Raw genomic sequence first — 22615 nt, 5'->3', positions numbered from 1 at the left:
TAAATCTCCATGTGATCGAAGTGCTAGTGGAATTCTGGAATCCTTCGTATTGTTGCTTCACTATGGATGGAGTAGACATGGCACCAACTATTGAGGAATATACCTCCTTGCTGCATTTAGCTAAGTTAACGACGCCCTACAAAACTTACGTGCATGATCCTAGAGCATCTTTTGTAAAAGAATTGCATGACGTCATCGGGGTTAAAATTCAGAAGACAGAAGATACAAAAATCACCTGGCCATGCTTGAAGCGACTATTAGAAAAGGAAGATGGGGAAGAGGCTCAGATGCATATGTTAGCCTTAGCTATTTATGGATTAATCATATTTCCAAAGGAGGTAGGAACTATCGATCAGAATACTATTTCTTTTGTAGCACAGGTAAAGGAAGGAATCAACCCAGTCCCTGGAATCCTAGCTGAGACTTTTCGATCTCTCCATGAGTGTCAGGTCAAAAGACGTACGAGAATGAGATGTTGTGTGCCCCTACTGTATGTATGGATAATGAGTCACTTACCTTGCACCCCGGGGTCTTTTCGTACCACTTACTCGACACTCAGAATTCCCTTAGCAGAATTCGAAACCGTCCAGTGGGAAAAACATGCCAATAAATTTGAATGGAAGTCAAGACTACGACATTTAGTCAGCAGGGGACTCGTTTGGCAAGCACCATGGATGGGCCCGTCCAATGTCATATACAGGTGTGGAAATCTCCCATGGGTGCCTCTGCTTGGCCCTTGGGGAGGGATAGCGTATGCGCCCCTTATGCTTAGAAAGCAAATAGGGGCAACCCAATTTATACCCATGACACATGGACTGGCTAATTCTCGATTCTCGAATGAAACAGGTGATGATCAAAGACGAGTCCGAGAATTTACAGTAGCATGGAGACATGTGTACTTAATAGAATCAGGCCATCAAGGTTCAGGTACTCAAAGAAACTATGAACTATGGTTGGCTAACAGAGTGAATTCACAGGTCAAACAAATGGCGAGGGATCCTATAGCCCAAACAAAGGCACCAGCAGAAGACATACAGGAAAATTTGCAAGAAGGGCTACGATTAGCAGAAGAAAAAGCAATGTGGGTAGTAATGAAGGATCAACAAGAAAGGCAAAAAGAAGAGAAGTTAGTTACATTCTATCGTCGAAAAATCAAGCGACAGAAAGCTCAGTGTTTACAATCAGAAAGGGAAATAATGGCATTAAGAAAGAAAAGACGAGCACTCCAAGTAGCATTGGACCAGAAGTCTCAGATGTTAGAAGAAGCCAGAACTGAAAATGAAAGGAAATCACTCTACATACAGGAATTAGAAAATCAGTGGGATGAGCAGAGAGGGAAATATAACCAAGTTCTGGAAAAGATGGAGCCGTGCATAACTAAAGCTGGCTACTGGGAAGCCAAGTTCCGAGCTTTGCAGAAGAAGATGACACAGCAAGATGTAGAGGTTATGAAATCATGAGCAGATCTTGTTTCAATATTCGATTGGATTATTTCTGAAAGTGTTGTAGGCAATAAAAATAAGGAACAGGGATGAATGACATATTGTATAAAAGGATCCTTTTAATGAAAAGCAGATTTTTCTTCTAGAATGATGATGATCTTTTCCATGAACCTTGGTTAAAGTACATTAGGCTGCATACATATGTTTTATATTTGTGAATTTTACACATGTCTTAAAAAGACCATCACATTTCATACATTCATACCTACGCATTCACAATTCTAAAAAGGGAAAGTTTTGGTTTGCAGTGCCTAGCCACAGAATTCGTCTGAGCGAGCAACATTGAGACTGTCACGCATCAATACAATACCAGGAGAAGGGCAAAAGAAATGAGTGAACAGTTGGAAGGTAGAGTCCTGGGCATAGAGCAAGGACAAGAAGAATTGAATGAAAAAATGAGCAAGATCCTAGAATTGTTGACGAACAAAGGAAAAGCAGTGCAGAATGATCCGGAGACAGATATGGACCCCACTCATCCTCCAGGGTTTACCCCAGTGCGTGGACAAACGTCAGTTCCACTACCTGGCGTCATGGAGGGTTCAATGCCAAGTATACCCCCGTTCATCCCTAATATACAAGCCCAGGGGTTTCCAGTAGTGGGGACTCCCCCATTAGTAGCTTCTGATTTGGGGGTGAACAGATCTGAAACTGAACGTCGATACGATGTACTAGAGGAACGTCTGAAAGCTATTGAAGGATCCAATACATTCGATTCTGTAGATCCCAATGATTTGTGCCTCGTGCCAAAGGTCACCCTGCCACCAAAATTCAAAGTACCAGATTTTGAAAAATTTAATGGAACTAACTGTCCTCGAACTCACCTGCGCCTGTATTGCCAAAAAATGGCTGCCCATTCCGATAATGAGAGACTAATGATGCATTGCTTTCAAGACAGCTTGACAGGGGCAGCTATCAGGTGGTATATTCAACAAGATCGGACTCGGATCCGCACATGGAAAGATTTGGCTAATTCTTTTATAGCTCAATACCGCCATGTTATAGAAATGACACTCGATCGTATGACCTTGCAGAGTATGCAAATGAAGCCCACCGAAACATTTAGAGAATATGCATATAGGTGGAGGGACATGTCTGTCCAGGTCAATCCTCCGGTGGAAGATAGGGAGGCTATTTCCCTATTTGTGAATACCTTGAAAGATCCTTACTTCGGGCATCTCCTAGGGGCAACCCCCCATGACTTCATGGACATTGTTTCTACCGGAGAGAGGATTGAGACGGCCATCAAAGTCGGGAGAACTAAAAGTATTAGTACAGAGACTGGTCTAGGCAAGAAGTGGACAAGCAAGAAAAAAGAAGAAGAGGTCCAGATGGTTCAAAGACAACAATATCAAAGAGAGCATGGCCAAGGGACTAGGAGGAATTTTGTTTTCGAGCCCTCTGTCAATCAGACTGTTCATACGGGAGGTAGACCCCAAGTTGTTCCTTCCGGGGCCATGCCCGCCCAGCCGAATATGCGAACTCATGATAGAGGCATCCAGAGGAATATGAGAAGGATAGATCCTATTCCAATGACATACTCAGAATTATTCCCACAATTGATGGAGAGGAACTTAGTTTCAGTCATTCCTGGAACGGTCGTTACGGCACCTTTTCCACAATGGTATGACCCCGAAGCCAAGTGTGCATATCACGCTAACACTCCCGGGCACACTATTGAACGTTGTTGGGCATTCAAAAATAAGGTTCAAACACTAAGAGAAGCCGGATGGCTAGCATTCGATGATAAACAACCAGGAATTCAAGGGAACCCTTTGCCCAATCATGGGGGTAACAATGTCGGAATGATAGAAGAAGGGACGAATGAGGTGGATTTTGAACAAATGTCTTTAGATTGGGTGTTCAATGAACTTATTGCGGCAGGTCGGATAGGGCAAGAGGCTGTTTGCCCCACTAATGCACTTTGTTTATGTCAGAGTAAAGAAGGAAGATCTGTGAAAAAGTGTGTAACTTTTAGAATGTTTTTGCAAAAGATGGTGGATAACAAGTTTATAGAGATTGGTTGTACCCACAAAAGTGGAGAGATTGCAGTCATTGGGGAAAACCGGCCGGTATATCATCAGTGCACTAATCAACCATTCATACCTACCATGAACAAGGCTTTTCCCACACAGGAAGCGCCAGCTCGCTTGGTGATCTCTACTCCTAGGCCATTCCCATACAAGAGTAACCAAGCAGTACCCTGGAAATATGAATGTGAAGCGTATGACGAAGGAAGCACCAGCAATATAGCAGGGGTGAAAGGGATAACTCGAAGTGGTAGGGTGTATATGCCAGATTCTTCTAAAACAAATCGACAGAATGTAGGGGAACCAGACAGGGTAGTGAAAAGTCCAATATCTAATGGAGAGGCCGAAGAATTCTTGAAGATAATAAAGCATAGCGAGTACAACATTGTGGACCAACTAAAGAAAATGCCGGCTCACATATCTGTTTTGTCACTTCTACTAAATTCAGAGACCCATCGGGAGGCATTACTTAAAGTCCTAAATCAAGCCTACATTCCCCAAGATATCAGTGTTGATAAATTCAATCATGTGATCGGAAGTCTGGCAGCCTCCAATTACATCACTTTTACTGATGAAGAAATTCCGCCAGAAGGCCAGGGGCACAACAAGGCGCTGCATATATCCACCAAATGTAAGGATCATATGATGTCTCGAGTCCTGATAGATAATGGATCATCCCTCAATGTTATGCCAATGACTACACTGCAAAGGTTACCCATTGACCCTTCTTATGTGACACCAAACAATTTGGTGGTGCGTGCCTTCGATGGGACACGAAGAGAGTCAGTAGGGTCGCTTGACATCCCTATTCAGATTGGACCCGTAACCTTCAATATCACTTTTCAAGTCATGGATATTACGCCTTCATACAGTTGTCTCTTGGGAAGGCCTTGGATACATAATACTGGGGCAGTTCCCTCCTCTTTGCATCAGCGAGTGAAGTTTGTAGTAGGGGATAAACTGGTATGTGTTTATGGAGAAACCGATATAATGGTTACTAAACCTTCTTCCACTCCCTATGTGGAAGCAGCTGAAGAAGCCCATGAAGATTCATTCCGAGCATTTGAGATCATCAACGTCATTACTATAATGGAGGGATCTTTTATCCCTCAACCTCGGATCTCTTCTTCCACGCGCATGGTGGCCACGGAAATGATTAAATCAAGGTTTTGCCCAGGAAAAGGGTTGGGGAAGTATCTCCAGGGCATCGCAATGCCATTGTTACCAGAAGGCACGAATGAGAGATACGGCATCGGATATACTCCTACTTTAGCTGACCATAAGAAGAAGGCAGAAGAGAAAAAAATAATCCGAATCGAGAGGCGCACAGGAAGAGTAAGTACCAAGTGGGGGGTAGAAGTCCCGCCAATGAATCAGACCTTTCGAAAAGGCAATCAAGTCACTCTTGAGGAAGAAATGAAACAGATGAGCATATTGGCCTTAGAATCAGGGGACCACATGAATGACTCGAGTAGATGGATCTACCCATTGACAGGAGCAGAAATTCAGAACTGGACATCTTCTGATTACCCAATTCATTTCATGTAATGGCTTTTGCTCATTTCGCTTTCTTTTTGTAATCCGTGGACATTATTGCCTCGGACCGTTTGTCTTTTTCATCAATAAAACCAGTATGCATTTCTTTCGCATTTATTGCATCATTGGGTCATTTGTCAAAAGAATTGTTTACCTTTGTTTTATGCAGGGATAGGGAAAATAATCATACCAGTATTCAGGAGCCAGAAATTGATGTTAACTTTGAAAACTTAATCCTAGAAGCTGAAATAGAAGAGGAGACTGACTTATCACCTGAAATGCAAAGAATGTTGAAATCAGATGAAAAACCAACCTTAACCAGTAGCGACCCCACGGTCACAATAAATTTGGGGACTAATGAGGAACCAAAAGAAGTAAAAATCGGGGCACTGTTGGGAGGAAAAGAAAGATGCGAAATGATAAACCTTTTGAAGGAATACCAAGATGTTTTCGCATGGTCCTATCAGGACATGCCGGGTTTGGATACTGACTTAGTAACACATAAAATACCCATTTACCCAGATAGCAAACCGGTAAAGCAGAAACTGAGGAGAATGCGCCCAGATATGTTGATCAAAATAAAAGAAGAGGTACAAAAGCAGTTTGAGGCTGGTTTTTTAGAAGTAGCCAAATATCCAGAGTGGATGGCCAATGTAGTTCCAATAATGAAGAAAAATGGAAAAGTGAGAGTCTGTGTTGACTATCGAGACTTGAATAAAGCTAGCCCTAAAGATAATTTCCCACTTCCACACATAGATGTGCTGGTAGACAATACCGCGGGACATGCCCTGTTTTCATTCATGGATGGGTTTTCTGGATATAATCAAATTAAGATGGCCCCAGAAGATAAAGATAAGACCACGTTCATCACCTTATGGGGGACCTTTTGCTACAAGGTTATGCCCTTTGGTTTAAAGAATGCAGGGGCAACCTATCAGAGAGCCATGGTAACGCTATTCCATGACTTGATGCATAAGGAGATAGAAGTATATGTGGACGACATGATTGTTAAGTCTCGAGATGAGTATAGCCATGTGATAAACTTAAGGAAGCTATTTAAAAGGCTACGAAAATGTCAACTGAAATTAAATCCAGAAAAATGTACATTCGGAGCTTCTTCAGGAAAATTGTTGGGATTTATCGTAAGTGAGAAAGGGATTGAAGTAGACCCAGATAAAATAAAAGCTATTCGAGAAATGCCTAGTCCCAAAACTGAAAAAGAAGTCAGGAGTTTCCTAGGCCAATTGAACTACATAGCTCGATTTATATCTCAGTTAACTGCTACTTGTGAACCCATATTTAAGCTGCTGAAGAAGGATAACCCCGAAAAATGGAGTGAAGAATGTCAGAAAGCTTTTGATAAAATAAAAGAATATCTATTGAACCCTCCAGTTTTGGTTCCCCCTGTACCTGGAAGGCCTCTTATATTGTACTTAGTAGTATTAGAGAATTCCATGGGGTGTGTGTTAGGACAACATGATGAGTCTGGAAGAAAGGAGCGCGCCATCTATTATTTAAGCAAAAAGTTCACGGAATACGAATCTAGGTACTCTAACCTGGAGAAGACGTGTTGCGCTTTAGTGTGGGTGGTTAGTAGATTAAGGCAATACACGCTGTATTACACAACATGGCTGATTTCTAAAATGGATCCGATTAAGTATGTTTTCGAGAAACCTGCAGTAACAGGACGGATGGCTCGTTGGCAAATGCTGTTGACTGAATATGATATTACATATGTGACGAGAAAAGCCATCAAAGGGAGCATTATAGCAGAATATTTGGCTGATAGGGCCGTTAATGATTACCAATCCATGGAGTTTGACTTCCCGGATCAAGATATTGATTCAATTGATCAAGAAAAGGAAGGTAATGTTGGGTGGATGATGCTATTTGATGGGGCGACCAACGTATGGGGGCATGGAATAGGGGCTGTACTCATATCACCAGAGGGTAAATATTACCCAGTCACAGCCAAACTCACCTTTCCGTGTACCAATAATATAGCAGAGTATGAAGCGTGCGTATTGGGCTTACAGGCGGCTATTGACCGAGGCATTAAAAAATTGATTGTAAAAGGAGATTCCGCTTTGGTAATTTATCAGTTGACCAGAAAGTGGGAAACCCGGGATTCCAAATTAATACCATACCAGGAGTTCATTCAGGAAATGATGCAAGAATTCGATGCCATCAGTTTTTCGCATTTACCGAGAGAGAGCAACTTAATCCCTGATGCGCTAGCAACATTGGCGGCTTTATTTAAGGTTGAGTCCGGAATAGAGATTGAACCCATTCGAATAAGGATGCATAGGGAGCCAGCATATTGTATAATGACAGAAGAAGCTGATGGAAAGCCATGGTTTCATGATATCAAAACATATATTCAATGGAAGGAGTATCCCATAGGAGCCTCTAATAATGACCGAAAGACAATTCGGAGGCTAGCTATAGGATTCTTTTTAGATGGGGAGATATTGTATAAAAGGAATCATGATATGACCCTCCTACGGTGCGTGGAGTTGCAAGAGGCAAAACAAATCATACAGGAAGTACACGACGGTGTTTGTGGGACCCATGCGGGAGGACACCCGTTAGCCCGAAAAATCCTAAGGAGTGGATACTATTGGATAACCATGGAACGGGATTGTATGGAGTATGTTCGAAAGTGCCATAAGTGTCAAATCTATGGAGATCGCATACAAGTCCCACCCACTCAACTCCAGGTTTTATCTACACCTTGGCCTTTCTCAGCATGGGGCATGGATGTGATCGGACCGATAACCCCGAAGGCCAGTAATGGGCATCGATTCATTTTTGTGGCCATTGACTACTTCACAAAATGGGTAGAAGCAGCATCATACTCTAATGTCACTCAAAATGTAATCAATCATTTTATCAGGACAGAATTAATTTGCAGGTATGGGATCCCAGAAAGGATAATATCAGACAATGCTAAAAACTTGAACAACGAGGTCATGACAAAATTATGCAGTCAGTTCAAGGTCAAGCATCATAATTCAGCCCCCTATCGACCTCGAATGAATGGAGCGGTGGAAGCAGCCAATAAGAACATCAAGAGCATCTTGGAAAAAATGACGGAGACCTATAGAGATTGGCATGAGAAGTTACCTTTCGCTTTATTGGCCTATCGAACCACTGTTCGAACATCTACAGGGGCTACCCCTTTCTCTTTGGTATACGGAATGGAGGCCGTAATTCCGATAGAAGTTGAGATTCCATCGTTACGAGTCTTAAAAGAAGCAGAGTTAACCGAAGCAGAATGGGTGCAATCTAGATATGACCAGTTGAATCTGATTGAAGAAAAAAGATTGACAGCTATAGTTCATGGGCAGTTATACCAAAGGAGAATGATGAGAGCTTTTAACAAGAAAGTGCGTATTCGACGGTTTCAAGAAGGAGATCTAGTTTTGAAAAAGATTTTACCAATTCATAATGACCCCCGAGGTAAGTGGACCCCAAATTATGAAGGGCCGTATGTGGTAAAGAAAGCATTTTCAGGAGGTGCCTTATTGTTATCAGACATGGATGGAGCCGATCTGGTGCACCCCACAAACTCAGATGCGGTAAAGAAATATTTTTCTTAGAAACCCTGTAAACTCTCAAGGAGATTCAATGAAATAACGATTTGCTTCATAAATCTAATGACTGTTCATTATTCATGTTTTGATCAAATGATAGATGGCCATCGTTGGCCGATCTGCTTTCCTATAAAAAAGCCAAATAACGATTTACCATTTGATAACCAAATTGAGCCTAAATGATAAACCAGTATTTTTTTCAAAAGTCAGTTTACAAAATTTGACCTGGGTATGGGTCCTTTAGGGTCTGGCAAGTCATATGAGACAACAATTGGCTACTCGAAATGATGGCAGGCCATCTTTCTGCTACCCAAAAGAAACAAAAAGAGATCCCTTGCAAGCCCTTTTTGAGCCTGGAAAATTCAATTTTTGATTAACCCGTCAAAAGATCACACCCCACACTGGGGCAATTTCAAAGGATTAGTCCCAAATGAAGTCCAAACAAAAATGACCGAATCCCTTCATGAAAGAGAAAAACAAAAGAGAGCAACAAAAGCAAATGGAAAAAGAAGAAAAGAGAAAGAAAATAAGGGACATACTGCGCATGTGATCTTTGACCAAGTTACCCTTAATGAAAGTGCTGATTTTGAGCCTTATTTAACTCTTTCTTTCTTTAACCCGTACCCCTAGCCTATATTACAGTCCAAATAAAAGACCTGACCAGATTGGTATACATTGTTGCCTCTAATGATTTGTCAGACTCAATGATTGAGTCTGAACTACGTAATGACCTGATCCTGAAAAGGTACGTAGGCAGCTTGTTCAAAAAACAAGTTCGGTCAAAGCCAAAACAAAGTGCCTCAACTTAAACTGGGGCAGAGAATGTCATTATGGGTTGGGATTTTTGAGCCATAGTTTCCCTCTTCTTCAGAAAACCTATAAACCCCAAGCCTACGTTTCGTCCCGAGTCTTAAAGACCATCTTGAGATCAAAACATGAACTGCACCTGAGGCAATAGTTTAACTTGAGAATTATAGGGGTTCGCAACAGAATAAGGCGAAAGGAGGGAGAAATGTTTGGGGTCATCGACGAAAAAGAAAAAAATCAGTCAAAGGGGAATTAAGCTTGACAACTTAACATTCATGTGCTTCGACTTTTTGAATACTGGTATAAATTTTTCCCTTTGAACTGACATTTAAACTTGGTAAACTAGTCATCTTGCACATATGATCTCTTGATGTAGCAAAGGGATGTCACAATTACATGGTTGGATATTCAAAAAAAAAAAAAAAAAAAAAAAAAAAAAAAAAAAAAAACGGGGCCCTTTTCATATTCTTGAGAATAGGGTAATCAAAAGAGTTCGCTAGTATGCTTCCTGTTTCAGGCATGATCAGCAAATATGACTTAGGGAGATCCCGTGTCCTTTGGAAATGTGGTGTACAATCGATAAAAGAAGCAGAATCTGGGGAGGTTGTAGCCTTCAAATGAAACTGAGAGCTTTTACTGATGCATTTGCAATGAGGCAATTGTCATGTCAAAACTTGTCTCCCTATCCAATTGCAAATAGGGTTAATATTGGTTATAGATCCATTCAACTGAGGCAGATTTTTTTTAGTGAGTTTCCATTTAGCCAAGTCAATCGTCCCCATGATTGGGTGAATTAAGAAAATTGAGCCAAGATCAAATATGGCAAGTATCAAAAGCATGGCCAAGATGAAAGATGAGGTTATTGATCACAGATGCACCAGGGGAAAAGATTCAGGCATTTCCTTCATTCATTACCATACATTTCAGGCATTGCATAAAAACATGTAGCAACATATCCCCATGTTCTGGCACCATAGTAGACAGCATACATGCACTACGGCATTCTAGTCATACCCCTCTTGTCATGCATCTCTTTTGATCATTATCCAAACGACCTTTGTCTCACTAATGTTTAAGTTATTACTCCATGAACTATAGCTCGGGTTCCTACACCCGATGCAAGTCACCCCTCGTGAACTATGGCTCGGGTTCCTACACCCGGTGCAAGTCACCCTTTCATGAACTATAGCTCGGGTTCCTACACCCGGTGCAAGTCACCTTTCTGTGAACTATAGCTCGGGTTCCTACACCCGGTGCAAGTCACCCTTCCGTGAACTATAGCTCGGGTTCCTACACCCGGTGCAAGTCACCCTTCCGTGAACTATAGCTCGGGTTCCTACACCCGGTGCAAGTCACCCCTCCGTGAACTATAGCTCGGGTTCCTACACCCGGTGCAAGTCACCTTCCATGCACTATAGCTCGGGTTCCTACACCTGGTGCAAGTGACCCTTCCATGTTTTATAGCTCGGGTTCCTATACCCGGTGCAAGTCACCCTTCTGTGAACTATAGCTCGGGTTCCTACACCCGGTGCAAGTCACCTTCCATGCACTATAGCTCGGGTTCCTACACCTGGTGCAAGTGACCCTTCCATGTTTTATAGCTCGGGTTCCTATACCCGGTGCAAGTCACCCTTCTGTGAACTATAGCTCGGGTTCCTACACCCGGTGCAAGTCACCCTTCCGTGAACTATAGTTCGGGTTCCTACACCCGGTGCAAGTGACCCTTCCATGTTTTATAGCTCGGGTTCCTACACCCGGTGCAAGTCACCCTTTCGTGAACTATAGCTCGGGTTCCTACACCCGGTGCAAGTCACCCATCGTGAACTATAGCTCGGGTTCCTACACCCGGTGCAAGTCACCTTTCTGTGAACTATAGCTCGGGTTCCTACACCCGGTGCAAGTCACCCTTCCATGAACTATAGCTCGGGTTCCTACACCCGGTGCAAGTCACCCCTCCGTGAACTATAGCTCGGGTTCCTACACTCGGTGCAAGTCACCTTCCATGCACTATAGCTCGGGTTCCTACACCTGGTGCAAGTGACCCTTCCATGTTTTATAGCTCGGGTTCCTATACCCGGTGCAAGTCACCCTTCTGTGAACTATAGCTCGGGTTCCTACACCCGGTGCAAGTCACCCTTCCGTGAACTATAGTTCGGGTTCCTACACCCGGTGCAAGTGACCCTTCCATGTTTTATAGCTCGGGTTCCTACACCCGGTGCAAGTCACCCTTTCGTGAACTATAGCTCGAGTTCCTACACCCGGTGCAAGTCACCTTTCTGTGAACTATAGCTCGGGTTCCTACACCCGGTGCAAGTCACCCTTCCATGAACTATAGCTCGGGTTCCTACACCCGGTGCAAGTCACCCCTCCGTGAACTATAGCTCGGGTTCCTACACCCGGTGCAAGTCACCTTCCATGCACTATAGCCCGGGTTCCTACACCTGGTGCAAGTCACCTTTCCGTGAACTATAGCTCGAGTTTCCTACACCCGGTGCAAGTCACCTTCCGTGCACTATAGCTCGGGTTCCTACACTCGGTGCAAGTCACCCTTCCGTGAACTATAGCTCGGGTTCCTACACCCGGTGCAAGTCACCTCTCATGAACTATAACTCGGGTTCCTACACTCGACGCAAGTCATTCTCATGTGCTCTCAAGCATACATGCAAATCGGTTTTCACAAATCATTTTGGTCTCTTCCATTACCATGGACCTGGTCCAAAATCAGCATCTTTTATCTTTGCAGGCTTGTTGCCTCAAATAACGTAGGAGGGATCTTACTTTTACTTTGAAGCAACGAATCCTACAAAGAGGGGCAGCTGTAGACACCCCATTTTTACCCAGGCCCAATATATGTTTTACTATTATTATTATTGTTATTTTATTATTATTATTATTAATATTTTATTTATTCTTATTATTATTATTATTATTATTAATCTTCACTAATCTTGTTATTTTTATTATTATTATTATTATTATTATTTTCTGTATTATTATTATTATTATTATTATTAATAGTACTTTATTATTATTATTATTATTATTTTCATTATTATTGACATTATTTTTAATTATTATTATTATTAGTATGTTTACCTTTATTATTACTATTATTATTATTATTATTATTTTATTTATTTATCTTTGTTATTACTATTATTATTATTATTATTTATTTCGGTTATTATTATTATTATTATTATTATTATTATTATTGTTGTTGTTGTTGTTATTATTATTTTTAGTATCTTTATTATCATTATTATTATTATTATTATTTATTTATCTTGTTATTATTATTATTATTATTATTATTATTAGTATTATTATTTTCTGTATTATTATTATTATTAGTATTATTAATAGTACTTTATTATTATTACTATTATTATTTTCATTAGTGTTTTTATCATCATTAGTATTTTTATTACTATTATTACTATTATCTTATTTATTATTATTATTTTTCATTAGTATTATTATTATTACTTTTATTTTTATTTTTATTTATATTGTTTATTATTATTATTATTTATTTTTTTCATTAGTATTATTATTATTACTTTTATTTTTATTTCTATTTATATTGTTTATTATTATTTTATTATCTTTGTTGTTACTATTATTATTATTATTTTAATATATATATTTTTACCTTATTATTATTATTATTATTATTACCATATTAACAATTATTCTCATATATATTGTTTCCAAAAAGAAAAAATACCATAAAATGCAAAAAAACCAAAAAAGGAAAAGAGGTTGGTTAGGGTTGCTAAAAAATGTTTATATGAGGGGGCAGCGCACACACAGCATAAGGACACGGGGGAGCCAAAGCAGAAAATAAAAAAAAAATTCTTCTTCTTCCCTGCGTCTCCGACCTCCTTCATCCTCTCCATCCGCCTGCTTCACCATCTTCTTCCCTCTCCCATTGCAACTCACAGCCATAGTAGCCCGAAGACTTCCACTGCAACTCTCGGCCACATCTCCTGATGCACAGCTGCTGCTCCTGCTGAAGCTGCCGACTGACACTGCCCAAAGCCTCCACCTTTCCTCCGGAGGCCACCGTCCTCTTCGCAGCTCCGACGACCGCAGCAGCGGCAGCCTCCAGCCATCAACTCCGGCGATTCACCACCTTACGGCCAGTCCAGCACTCTCCTGCTGCGAATCTCCAGCAGCCGAGACTCCTTTCTGCTCCAAGCACAGCAGGACCAGCCGCGAGCTCCATCACCGCACCAGCACCTTACGGCCAGTCCAGCCCTCTCCTGCTGCGAATCTCCAGCAGCCGAAACTCCCTTCAACTCCAGCACCACGACCACCATCCTCTGTAAGTCCCTGCACTCAAACAAGATGCACACACACACGCTGAACACACAGTGAGGTTTTCACCTCCGGCCATACACACTGTACACACACAGACACAGGTGCATGTGTATTGTAGGTTATTTTACCTTTTATTCTTTTTGTTTCTCATTTATTTATTTATTTGTTTACTTATTTATTTTTTCTGTTTCTTTGCTTAGTTTGATTTATTTTAATGTCTAAAGTTTAAGACTTCATGGTATGAGTATGTATATTGATGTATTATTTGTCAGGGTATTTAGTTAATATTCGCATCTAGGTTTTTTTTTTTTTTTATTGTATATATGTTAAAATTCTAAATATTGTGTATATAATTTCATTTTATTGCAGTGATATTTGTTTAGATTTCTTGAAATAATTACTGTAGATACTAATCAATGTTTTCTCATTTTTGTAGGTTTCCTTTATATTTGTTAAGGCTGGTTTCAATTTTTACAATTTTGAATTGTATAATTATTAAATAAGTAATATTATGGTTTTTTTTTTTTTTTTTTTTTATCATGTTATCATCAAATGTATGCTTATATTATGTAAGTAATATTGCGATTTGTTATTTTGTATTGTTTTTGTAGTCATATATATGTTCTTATTTTATTAGGGTTTGTTATTTCATATTGTTAACATATAGTTATTATTGTGTATCATTTGTTATTATCACTAGATATTATTGTTGTTTATTATTTGTAAAAAGCATTGCTTAGGTATTCATGTTTTGTATATTTATTTAGGGCATTTTTATTGTTAATATTTCATCATTGTTATATATGCAATTTTTTTTTTATTATTATTTGTATATGTATCTAGGGGGTTTGTATGACAATATATTTATTTTTATTTGTATATTTATTCAGAATGTCCACATTAATGTTTAATTGTTTGATGCTTTATCCTTATTATATATTTGTGTTTATTGATATTGTATATTATTGCATATTTAAAATTATTGCATTACTGTTATATATTTTTAACATTGTATATCATATTCTGATTTATTGTATTATCATTGTTGGTTAGGGTTGATTTTGTTACCATAATTTTATTAATTGTTTTCCATATATATTATTGTATATTTACAGATTAATCTTAGGGCTACTTAGTTTCCATATTTTAATCCTAAGACTGATTTGTTTCCTTAATTAATTGTTTATATATATGTGCATGTCCTTAACTGCGTGTTAATAATAAGGTAAGTATCATATTATTAAAATATGCATATTATCTTTGTTACTATTGTAATATTGTTATTATTATTGTATTACTTCTATTACTGCTAATACTACTATGATCAGTATTATTACTATTACTATTATCTGTTTTAATGTTGGTATCAATATGGTATTAATTATTATCACTATTATTAATATTATTGTTATTAATTAATATTATCATTATTATCACTATTAATATTATTATTACTATTGTTAATATTTTTTGTTATTTGGCCTTATATGTATCAGAGGATTTATTTTTATTAAAATATTTTCTTGATTTTTAAATCCCTATGATTTAATTGCAAGGGGTATTAGCCTTTGGGCATCACGTACCCTAAGCTCTGAGGGAATATATGTATATATTTATTTATTTTCCTATGTATTTATAAATTCATAAAAAGGAGTAATGTAAAGATTTATTAGATTAACTTAGGGATAATTTTAAATTAATTAGGTACCGTTCTTAAGAACGGGCGCGTAGGGGGTGCTCATACCTTCCCCTCGCGTAACCGAACTCCCGACCCCAACTCTGGTATTGTAGACCGATTCTACCCCTAACGGGGTAGTAGTCATGTGTTCTAACCGCACTAAAGGTTAGTGGCGACTCCTACACCATATTTTTCCTGAAAATATTAAATTAATTTTTTTAGTTCGCCGCCCGGGGCACACGCGCTCCCGGGACGTCGCGACAGAGATCACTAATTATTTTATATTAGTGATGATTTTTAAGGTCATCCCTAATAATGCATTTGTTGATGGGGAAAAAGGCCAAAAGGTTACCAAGAACAGAGAACTCGTCTCTGCGCAGTCTCACCGAGAAGAAATTATTCTCTTGACCTTTATATGTCGATTCAATACCCCCAAAGGGGTGCCATTCATGGTGGTATGATTTGGTAAGAATATAAAATGTTTATTTCAATTGAATTGTTTAGTATTATTCTTTCCCCCATTTGCCTCAATTGTACTTCAATTTTTTTCCCAGGGAATTATTGATAGCATTTAGGAGATCATCTAGGCACCAACCTCACAGAATAATATTCTATAGGTAAATTTACTTATGACATGTTTGTTTATATCAATTTAGAAGTTTATGGTGTTTTACCATAAGTTCCTCTTGTCTGACATTTGTTATGTTTGGAATTTTGCTGACTGAATTTTTTGGCTGTTAAGCCGGTGGGGCTTGGGTAATGTAGTTATTGTCAAGGTTGCATTGCGATAATATTTTTTTGAAAGACATGTCATTGGTACAAAGTTGTAAATTGCAGAATATTAGGGACGATTTAGAGAAATAGTCATTAATAGTATTTTTTTATTAAAAAAATATATAAAAAATTTATTTAACTATTAGAGGTCGTTTGTTAGAGTATTAGTGACGGTTTTAAAACCGTCACTAATATTATAAAATTTTAAAACCCTAACCCCGCATGGATTTCCCCCACTCTCCTCTTCCCTCCTCCTCCCTCCTCCTCCCTACACACCGAACACTTCTCCCAACCCCCGCCATTGTTCTTCCTTGCTCCAACCCCCACCTCCGTTCTTCCCTCTTCCCACCGCCTCCACTGTCATTGTCCTTGGCTCCTCCCACCGCTGCTATCATTGGCTTCTCCCACTGCCACCACCACTGCTGTCGTGAACCTCCTCCTAGGTTCTTCTTCTTCTGCAAACCCTGGGTTTTGAAAAAAAAAAAACGTCATGCTTAAATCTTGAATTTGTATGATAGTTTAGTTTACATATATATAGTTGTTAGGGATCCATTATTATGTATTATAGTTAGTTCAGATCATGTGCCCTCGTTTGGGCAACATATTAGCTATCCATTAGGCAGATGTGTTCATTCCTGAGGAGATCTTCAGTTTGTTTTTAAGCAGGAATATGTACTTAGGTAGGAATAGATCTCCAATTGTTGGCTGGAGAAAAGAAGCTTGGTTCGAGAATCACTTAGGAAAATCTAATAATGAAATATGTATGTATACAATGGATCACAAAATATATACAAGTGCATATATATATATATATATATATATATATATATACATATATATGCAAAAGAAAATTTTGTAATTATTATTTTTTACCTGAATAATGATTTTTAATGGTGCTTCTAAAATAAAATTATACATTATTTAATGCCACACTAGTGATTTGCGTACATGTAGTTTTCTAAAAATGCATGAAGATTATTTAAGTTGACATTATCAATTCATTCTTTGTCTATAATTTCCTAATCATTAATTTCTTTGTAAATGAGTTCTTTTGCACAATATATATTGCTTTTGTTTGCTTTTTATCTTTTTTATCTGATGTTGTTTATTTCATTGATCTTTGGCTTGCGAGTGTCGTTCTCTTTTATTGATGTGATATTCCTTCTTTTCTAGCGATTATCTTGTTTCTATGTAAAATTTTTTAGTACATATACTGAACCCTATTCTCACAAAAAAAGAAGAGGAAGAAGATAGTTATAGGAAGTATTACTTGTTAGAACAATAAACATGTCGTGATGGGCTTATATATGTGGAGGATTAATTCAAATTTATAAATCAATACGTAACCAATTCTTTCTTCCTTGAATTTGCCTACAAGATTTAGGTTGAGGGACATCATACAATTTGAATGGAAACTCTAATGATTTTGTGTATAGGGTCCCATGCAAGGCTATCAATCAAGGTAGCTTGATTTCTAGATCAAGGCTTAGTACTTTGCGCTTATTCTACGATTTGTGAACTGATCCTTAGTGTGCATCAAAGTCCTGAATTATCACTATAAAATTTTTTATTTGGAGAGAAGGGTTGTTTGTAGATGAGAATGTTGAGTAAATTATCATCACTTAAAATATGTTTTTGTGTTAGTAGTGTAGAGACACTTGTGTTCATCTTGTATTACCCTACCCTTTTGCGTGAGGTTGTGAAATTTTTGCTTTGGTGGGGCATGTTAGGTGAGTCCATTTTCCAACGAGGACTAGTTTTTTCTTCAAATTTTAGGGCTTTGGTTGTAGGAAGCAATGTTGGATTGTTTTGGGATTGCTGCTAGTGGTTTGATGCATTTGGTAAGAAAGGAGGGAGGAATTGAGGATTTTTAGGGATTATTTTTCTATTACCCATTTGCTATGCTTGGCCTTTAATGAGTTTGGAGAGACCTTGGATTTTGATAAGATCTAAGAGAAAATTGTATGTAATTAGTCCAAATCTATGCTTACAAACACAATGTTATTGTCATTTCCATGTACACCATCTTTAAAATTGTGAGTGGGATGAGGCCAATAACTTTCCCCTCCCTGTGTAGCTATGAATGCCTTTGCAAACTCAAACTGAGTCCTATTCCAAAAATTATGGAGATGCCAAAATAGACTGGAAAATAATGAAAAAAAAAAACTACCTTCCAATTTCTCTAAACGTTTGAGATGAGAACCCTTTCAGAACAACAATGTGTAAAAGACTAGTGAAAAGCCAAGAATTGAATCCCACATGAAGCAAAATGCAAAATTTATTACTGTCATTTCATTGTTCTCTTTAGTTATTCATTATATGCATGTGTTCATTGAAGGTTAGACCCATTCAAGAATGGTTACTATACATTCATGTCTTATCGTATACGTGATACAAATCAATTAATTTTCAATTAATTATTAGTCATAGTATGCAAATTAATAATCAATTGAATATATTAATTATTTGTTTTATTTGCGATTAGTGATGTTTGTATTTCAACCTTAGTGATGTTTATATTTAACCATTTTTGAATTGTCCAATGTGTACAGTTTAGGAAGTTGTATTTACATTATCGTCATCGTTCACGCTTTGTTCATTGTCATTACATATTTTGAGAGCTTCACTACTTGTGCTCTCTGGGTGCATAATGGGGTCTCGTGATAATTTGTTAGTGATGAAAAACTACCAACATGTTCACCTCCCCCATCTCGTGTACTTGGAGAGCCATGGGGAGATGCTGCCGAAATTTAGAATGATTATGATTAAGGAATTTGCATGATTAACAACAATGTAAATGCAATTCATTCCTGAATGGGATAGGATCCGTACCTTTTAGACGAAAGGAGGTTGATTTTAAGATTCACGATGCATGCCTCATAAACATTATGAGAATATAATCACCATCATTTACTTAAACATGTTATTAACTAATTAATGAACATGGATAAGAGTTGGATGAAGGCTCAGGGTAGGTTTTTTCTAGAATACATGAAAGGGGTACATTATTTCATATAGTTCACGTGTCCTTATCTAGAAAAATCCAGTAGAATAAGGTGTCCTTGCAAGAAATGTCAAAAAATAACATTTCAACACATTGATTTCGTTGAAACATGTTTATTAGACTATGGAATGGAGAAAAGCTGCACAACATGGGCGTTCCACGATAAAATTACCCACTTCTAAGGGATGATGATGACTATGAAGGCGAGGGGGCAAATATGGTTCATGGTAATATGCGTTCAGAAGGGTTAATCGAAATGTTGGGCGACTTGCAAAGGGGGATTGCAATGGACACGAAGGATGTCAATGTGTCCCATACAGGTGCTGAATTGATTTCAATAGGTACCATAGCTTGTGATCCTAGTCAGTTAAAACAACTCAGTAAACCATTTTCTAATCATGTGAGGGATGCACAGGTGCCCCTATATCAAAATTGTAAAAATTTCTCAAAATTGGAGTTCCTCACAAAGTTGCTTCAAGCAAAGACAATGCATGGGTTATCTTAGAGTGCATTCAACATGCATTTAAGCCTTATTAAGGTGACACTGCCTAATGGTGAAATACTTCCAAAGTCTTTTTTTATGAGGCGAAGACATACATGTGTGAATTGGGTCTCGGCTACACTGCAGTACATGCGTGTAGGTATGATTGCGTACTTTTTTATGGTGAACTCAAAAATACAAATGAGTGTCTAGAATGTGGTGAACCGAGGTATAAAACTAATCAGTAGAAGGGTAAAAGGATCCCCCAAAAAGTTTTGCGATATTGTCCATTAATACCGAGGCTTCAAAGATTATACATGTATAGAAATACCGCTTGTAACGCCCTTGAAAATATCTGCTGATTTAATAATAATATTCTTAATAATAGACCATCGTTACATCTCTAATACCATACTTTTACATTCCCATTTTTTTTTCTTTCATTTTAATCACAACAAACACACACACACACACACACACACACACACACACACATATATATATATATATATATATATATATACATACATATATAATTACATCTGCCCATCCAGTGCCCGCGGAAGCAAAAATTAACCTATCTATAACTATACATACCAGAGTACTACCTCTCAACCATTACTATACCATCTCCTCAGATAGAGCTATAATCCAAAACTCTTAACATTTATATACATAGATCCAAACAAACACTTACCCTATCTGTAATATCTACACTCCGTCCCTGAGCTTCAAGGTCTGGATACCTGGTGATCCTAAAATGTTGAAATATTAACTGGGTAAGACACCTCTCAGTAAGACAGAATCAATTAGTGTCAGTGTGTGGCAAAGAGTTTATATATATATACGTATGATTCATCTCTTAATTAACTTAAATGAAATAACAATTTAAACTATACTTATACCCATACAATTTCATAGCACATATTCTTTTTTTTTTTTTTCTGTTCATAACTCAGCTCAAAAGTCGTATACATATAAATTACAAGTTACATGATCGGTACACATATAAATCATTTGCTGAGATTGAGGCGTTTTGTACCACCGTCCCCCCAATCCAGCCATTCATAATCAATTCACAATTCGGCTTAACATCCCTATACATATAAATTACAAGTTACAGGATCGATACACATATAAATCATTTGCTGAGATTGAGGCGTTTCGTACCACCGTCCCCCAATCCATCCATTCATAATTAGTTCACAATTTGGCTCAAAAGCCCTATGCATGAATCCACAAGTTACATAATTTACACACATATTAATATTTATGGCATGATTGAGGCATTTCATGTCGCCGTCCCTTAACCAGCTATTCAAACATTCGTTTACCATGATTGAGCCATCTCGTACCGACATCCCTCAATTAGCTATTCATACTATACCCTCGCTGAGTTTGAGGCGTTTTGTATTGCTATCCCCCAAAGCAGCCATTCATGCCATCACTCTAACAAACAGCAGTATGTTTTGGTGAACGTTTTTGTTGTGTGGTTTCATTCTCAAGTTTCGATCATCCTAAGCGTAATTTGTGTGTTATCGTTATTATTAAATATATGTTTCATGGTTTAAGATTATATGTTTCATGTTTTATAATTTGTCTAATTTATGTTATACAATTTGCGTATACAGTGAGGGTTTCTAAATATATTCGTTAGTGGTAATGGTACAGTGTCCAATCATTCACATGAATACAACATACTATCATACTTTAACTCTGTATAAACTACTGCCATTCCATAGTTCCTGTATAGAATAATATCATGTCGCAACTCTGTCATACAACTACCCTGTGTTAAACACTATCAACTCATCATTTTACATCCAACACTTTCATATCATTATGCTGTACTAAACATTGTCAAATCATTATTCTACATTAAACACTGTCATATCATATCAAGCTACCATATCTACCATACTCCCTACATTCCCCGAGTTCAATCTAAAAAATAATTTGCCCTATATCATCATAAAATGACCTAACAGGCTTAGTTATGCAATAACAAAGTTATTTCTCATGCCACACAAAAAAAGATGACTATTCATATTATAATTTATGCACTGCCATATTCATATTCTGTGTTAATCTCATTGCCACACAATATATGTATTACTTCATAATATAATATTCTATCTAGGAAAAACGTATTTTATTCATCTATTAATTAAATTCCATTATATCCAAAAAATTTTGATATAATCAATTCCCTAGAGTTTAACTTAATTCCAAAATATTCACAAAGTTCTACTTTAATCTAATCCCTGCAGTTTAACTTAATTCCAAAATATTTCCAAAAATCTCATTTAATCAAATACCTGCAGTTTAACTTAATTCCAAAATATGTAATAAAATACCACTTCACATAATTTTACTATAACCAGTACAAAACCATGAAAATCCAAACCAGTTTAATAAAATACAATAAACTAAATTAATCTCATATACTCATATTAAAATCAACATAATATCCATATAATTATATTCTTCAATTTAAATGGTTAATCTTTGAGGCTGACATAATTTATTCCCCTTACCTTATCCCAGGAGTGGTGCCTACGATGCCGAAATGACAAATCCACTTTGGTTAAAATGTTGGTAGTCAAATTTGGAACCCAAGGATATTTTCCGTTCTTTAATTGGCGCAGGATTCACCGAAGAAATTGAGGAGAGAGAAAGTACACAATCCTCTAGAATATCTTATCTTAATATAGTGGAGATCGATTCCTTCGACCATACAATGCTTCATATGGCGTCATCGTAATACTGGCCTAGTAGCTATTATTATAAGCGAACTCTACTAACGGTAGGTACTGAATCTAGTTTTCCACAAGATCCAACACTCAAGCTTGTAACATATTTTCTAGTATCTAGATTATTTTCT

At 37.7% G+C, this 22615-nt stretch overlaps 1 protein-coding gene across 1 annotated transcript; it reads left to right on the top strand.

Moving 5' to 3' along the window:
- Window positions 1-1897: 1897 nt before the first annotated feature.
- LOC131163492 (uncharacterized) lies at window positions 1898-8667 on the top strand. Its single transcript, XM_058120087.1, has 3 exons — window positions 1898-2653; window positions 2738-5073; window positions 5235-8667. Exons 1-3 carry the CDS (start codon window positions 1898-1900, stop codon window positions 8665-8667), a joined length of 6525 nt encoding a protein of 2174 aa, XP_057976070.1.
- The last annotated feature ends 13948 nt before the right edge of the window (window positions 8668-22615 follow it).

The sequence above is a fragment of the Malania oleifera genome, chromosome 9, assembly GCF_029873635.1.
Source record: "Malania oleifera isolate guangnan ecotype guangnan chromosome 9, ASM2987363v1, whole genome shotgun sequence".
NCBI lineage: Eukaryota > Viridiplantae > Streptophyta > Magnoliopsida > Santalales > Ximeniaceae > Malania > Malania oleifera.
Note: the sequence above shows the minus strand (reverse complement) of the source record. Positions and strands in the feature narration are given on the sequence as shown.

What these genes read in the sequence shown, in the direction of transcription:
- LOC131163492 (XM_058120087.1), top strand. Translation starts at nt 1,898, where the DNA reads ATGAGCAAGATCCTAGAATTGTTGACGAACAAAGGAAAAGCAGTGCAG. An exon ending in TTTCCCTATTTGTGAATACC is followed by an intron (nt 2,654 to 2,737) that starts TTGAAAGATCCT and finishes GAGAGGATTGAG; the next exon opens with ACGGCCATCAAAGTCGGGAG. An exon ending in GATTACCCAATTCATTTCAT is followed by an intron (nt 5,074 to 5,234) that starts GTAATGGCTTTT and finishes TGTTTTATGCAG; the next exon opens with GGATAGGGAAAATAATCATA.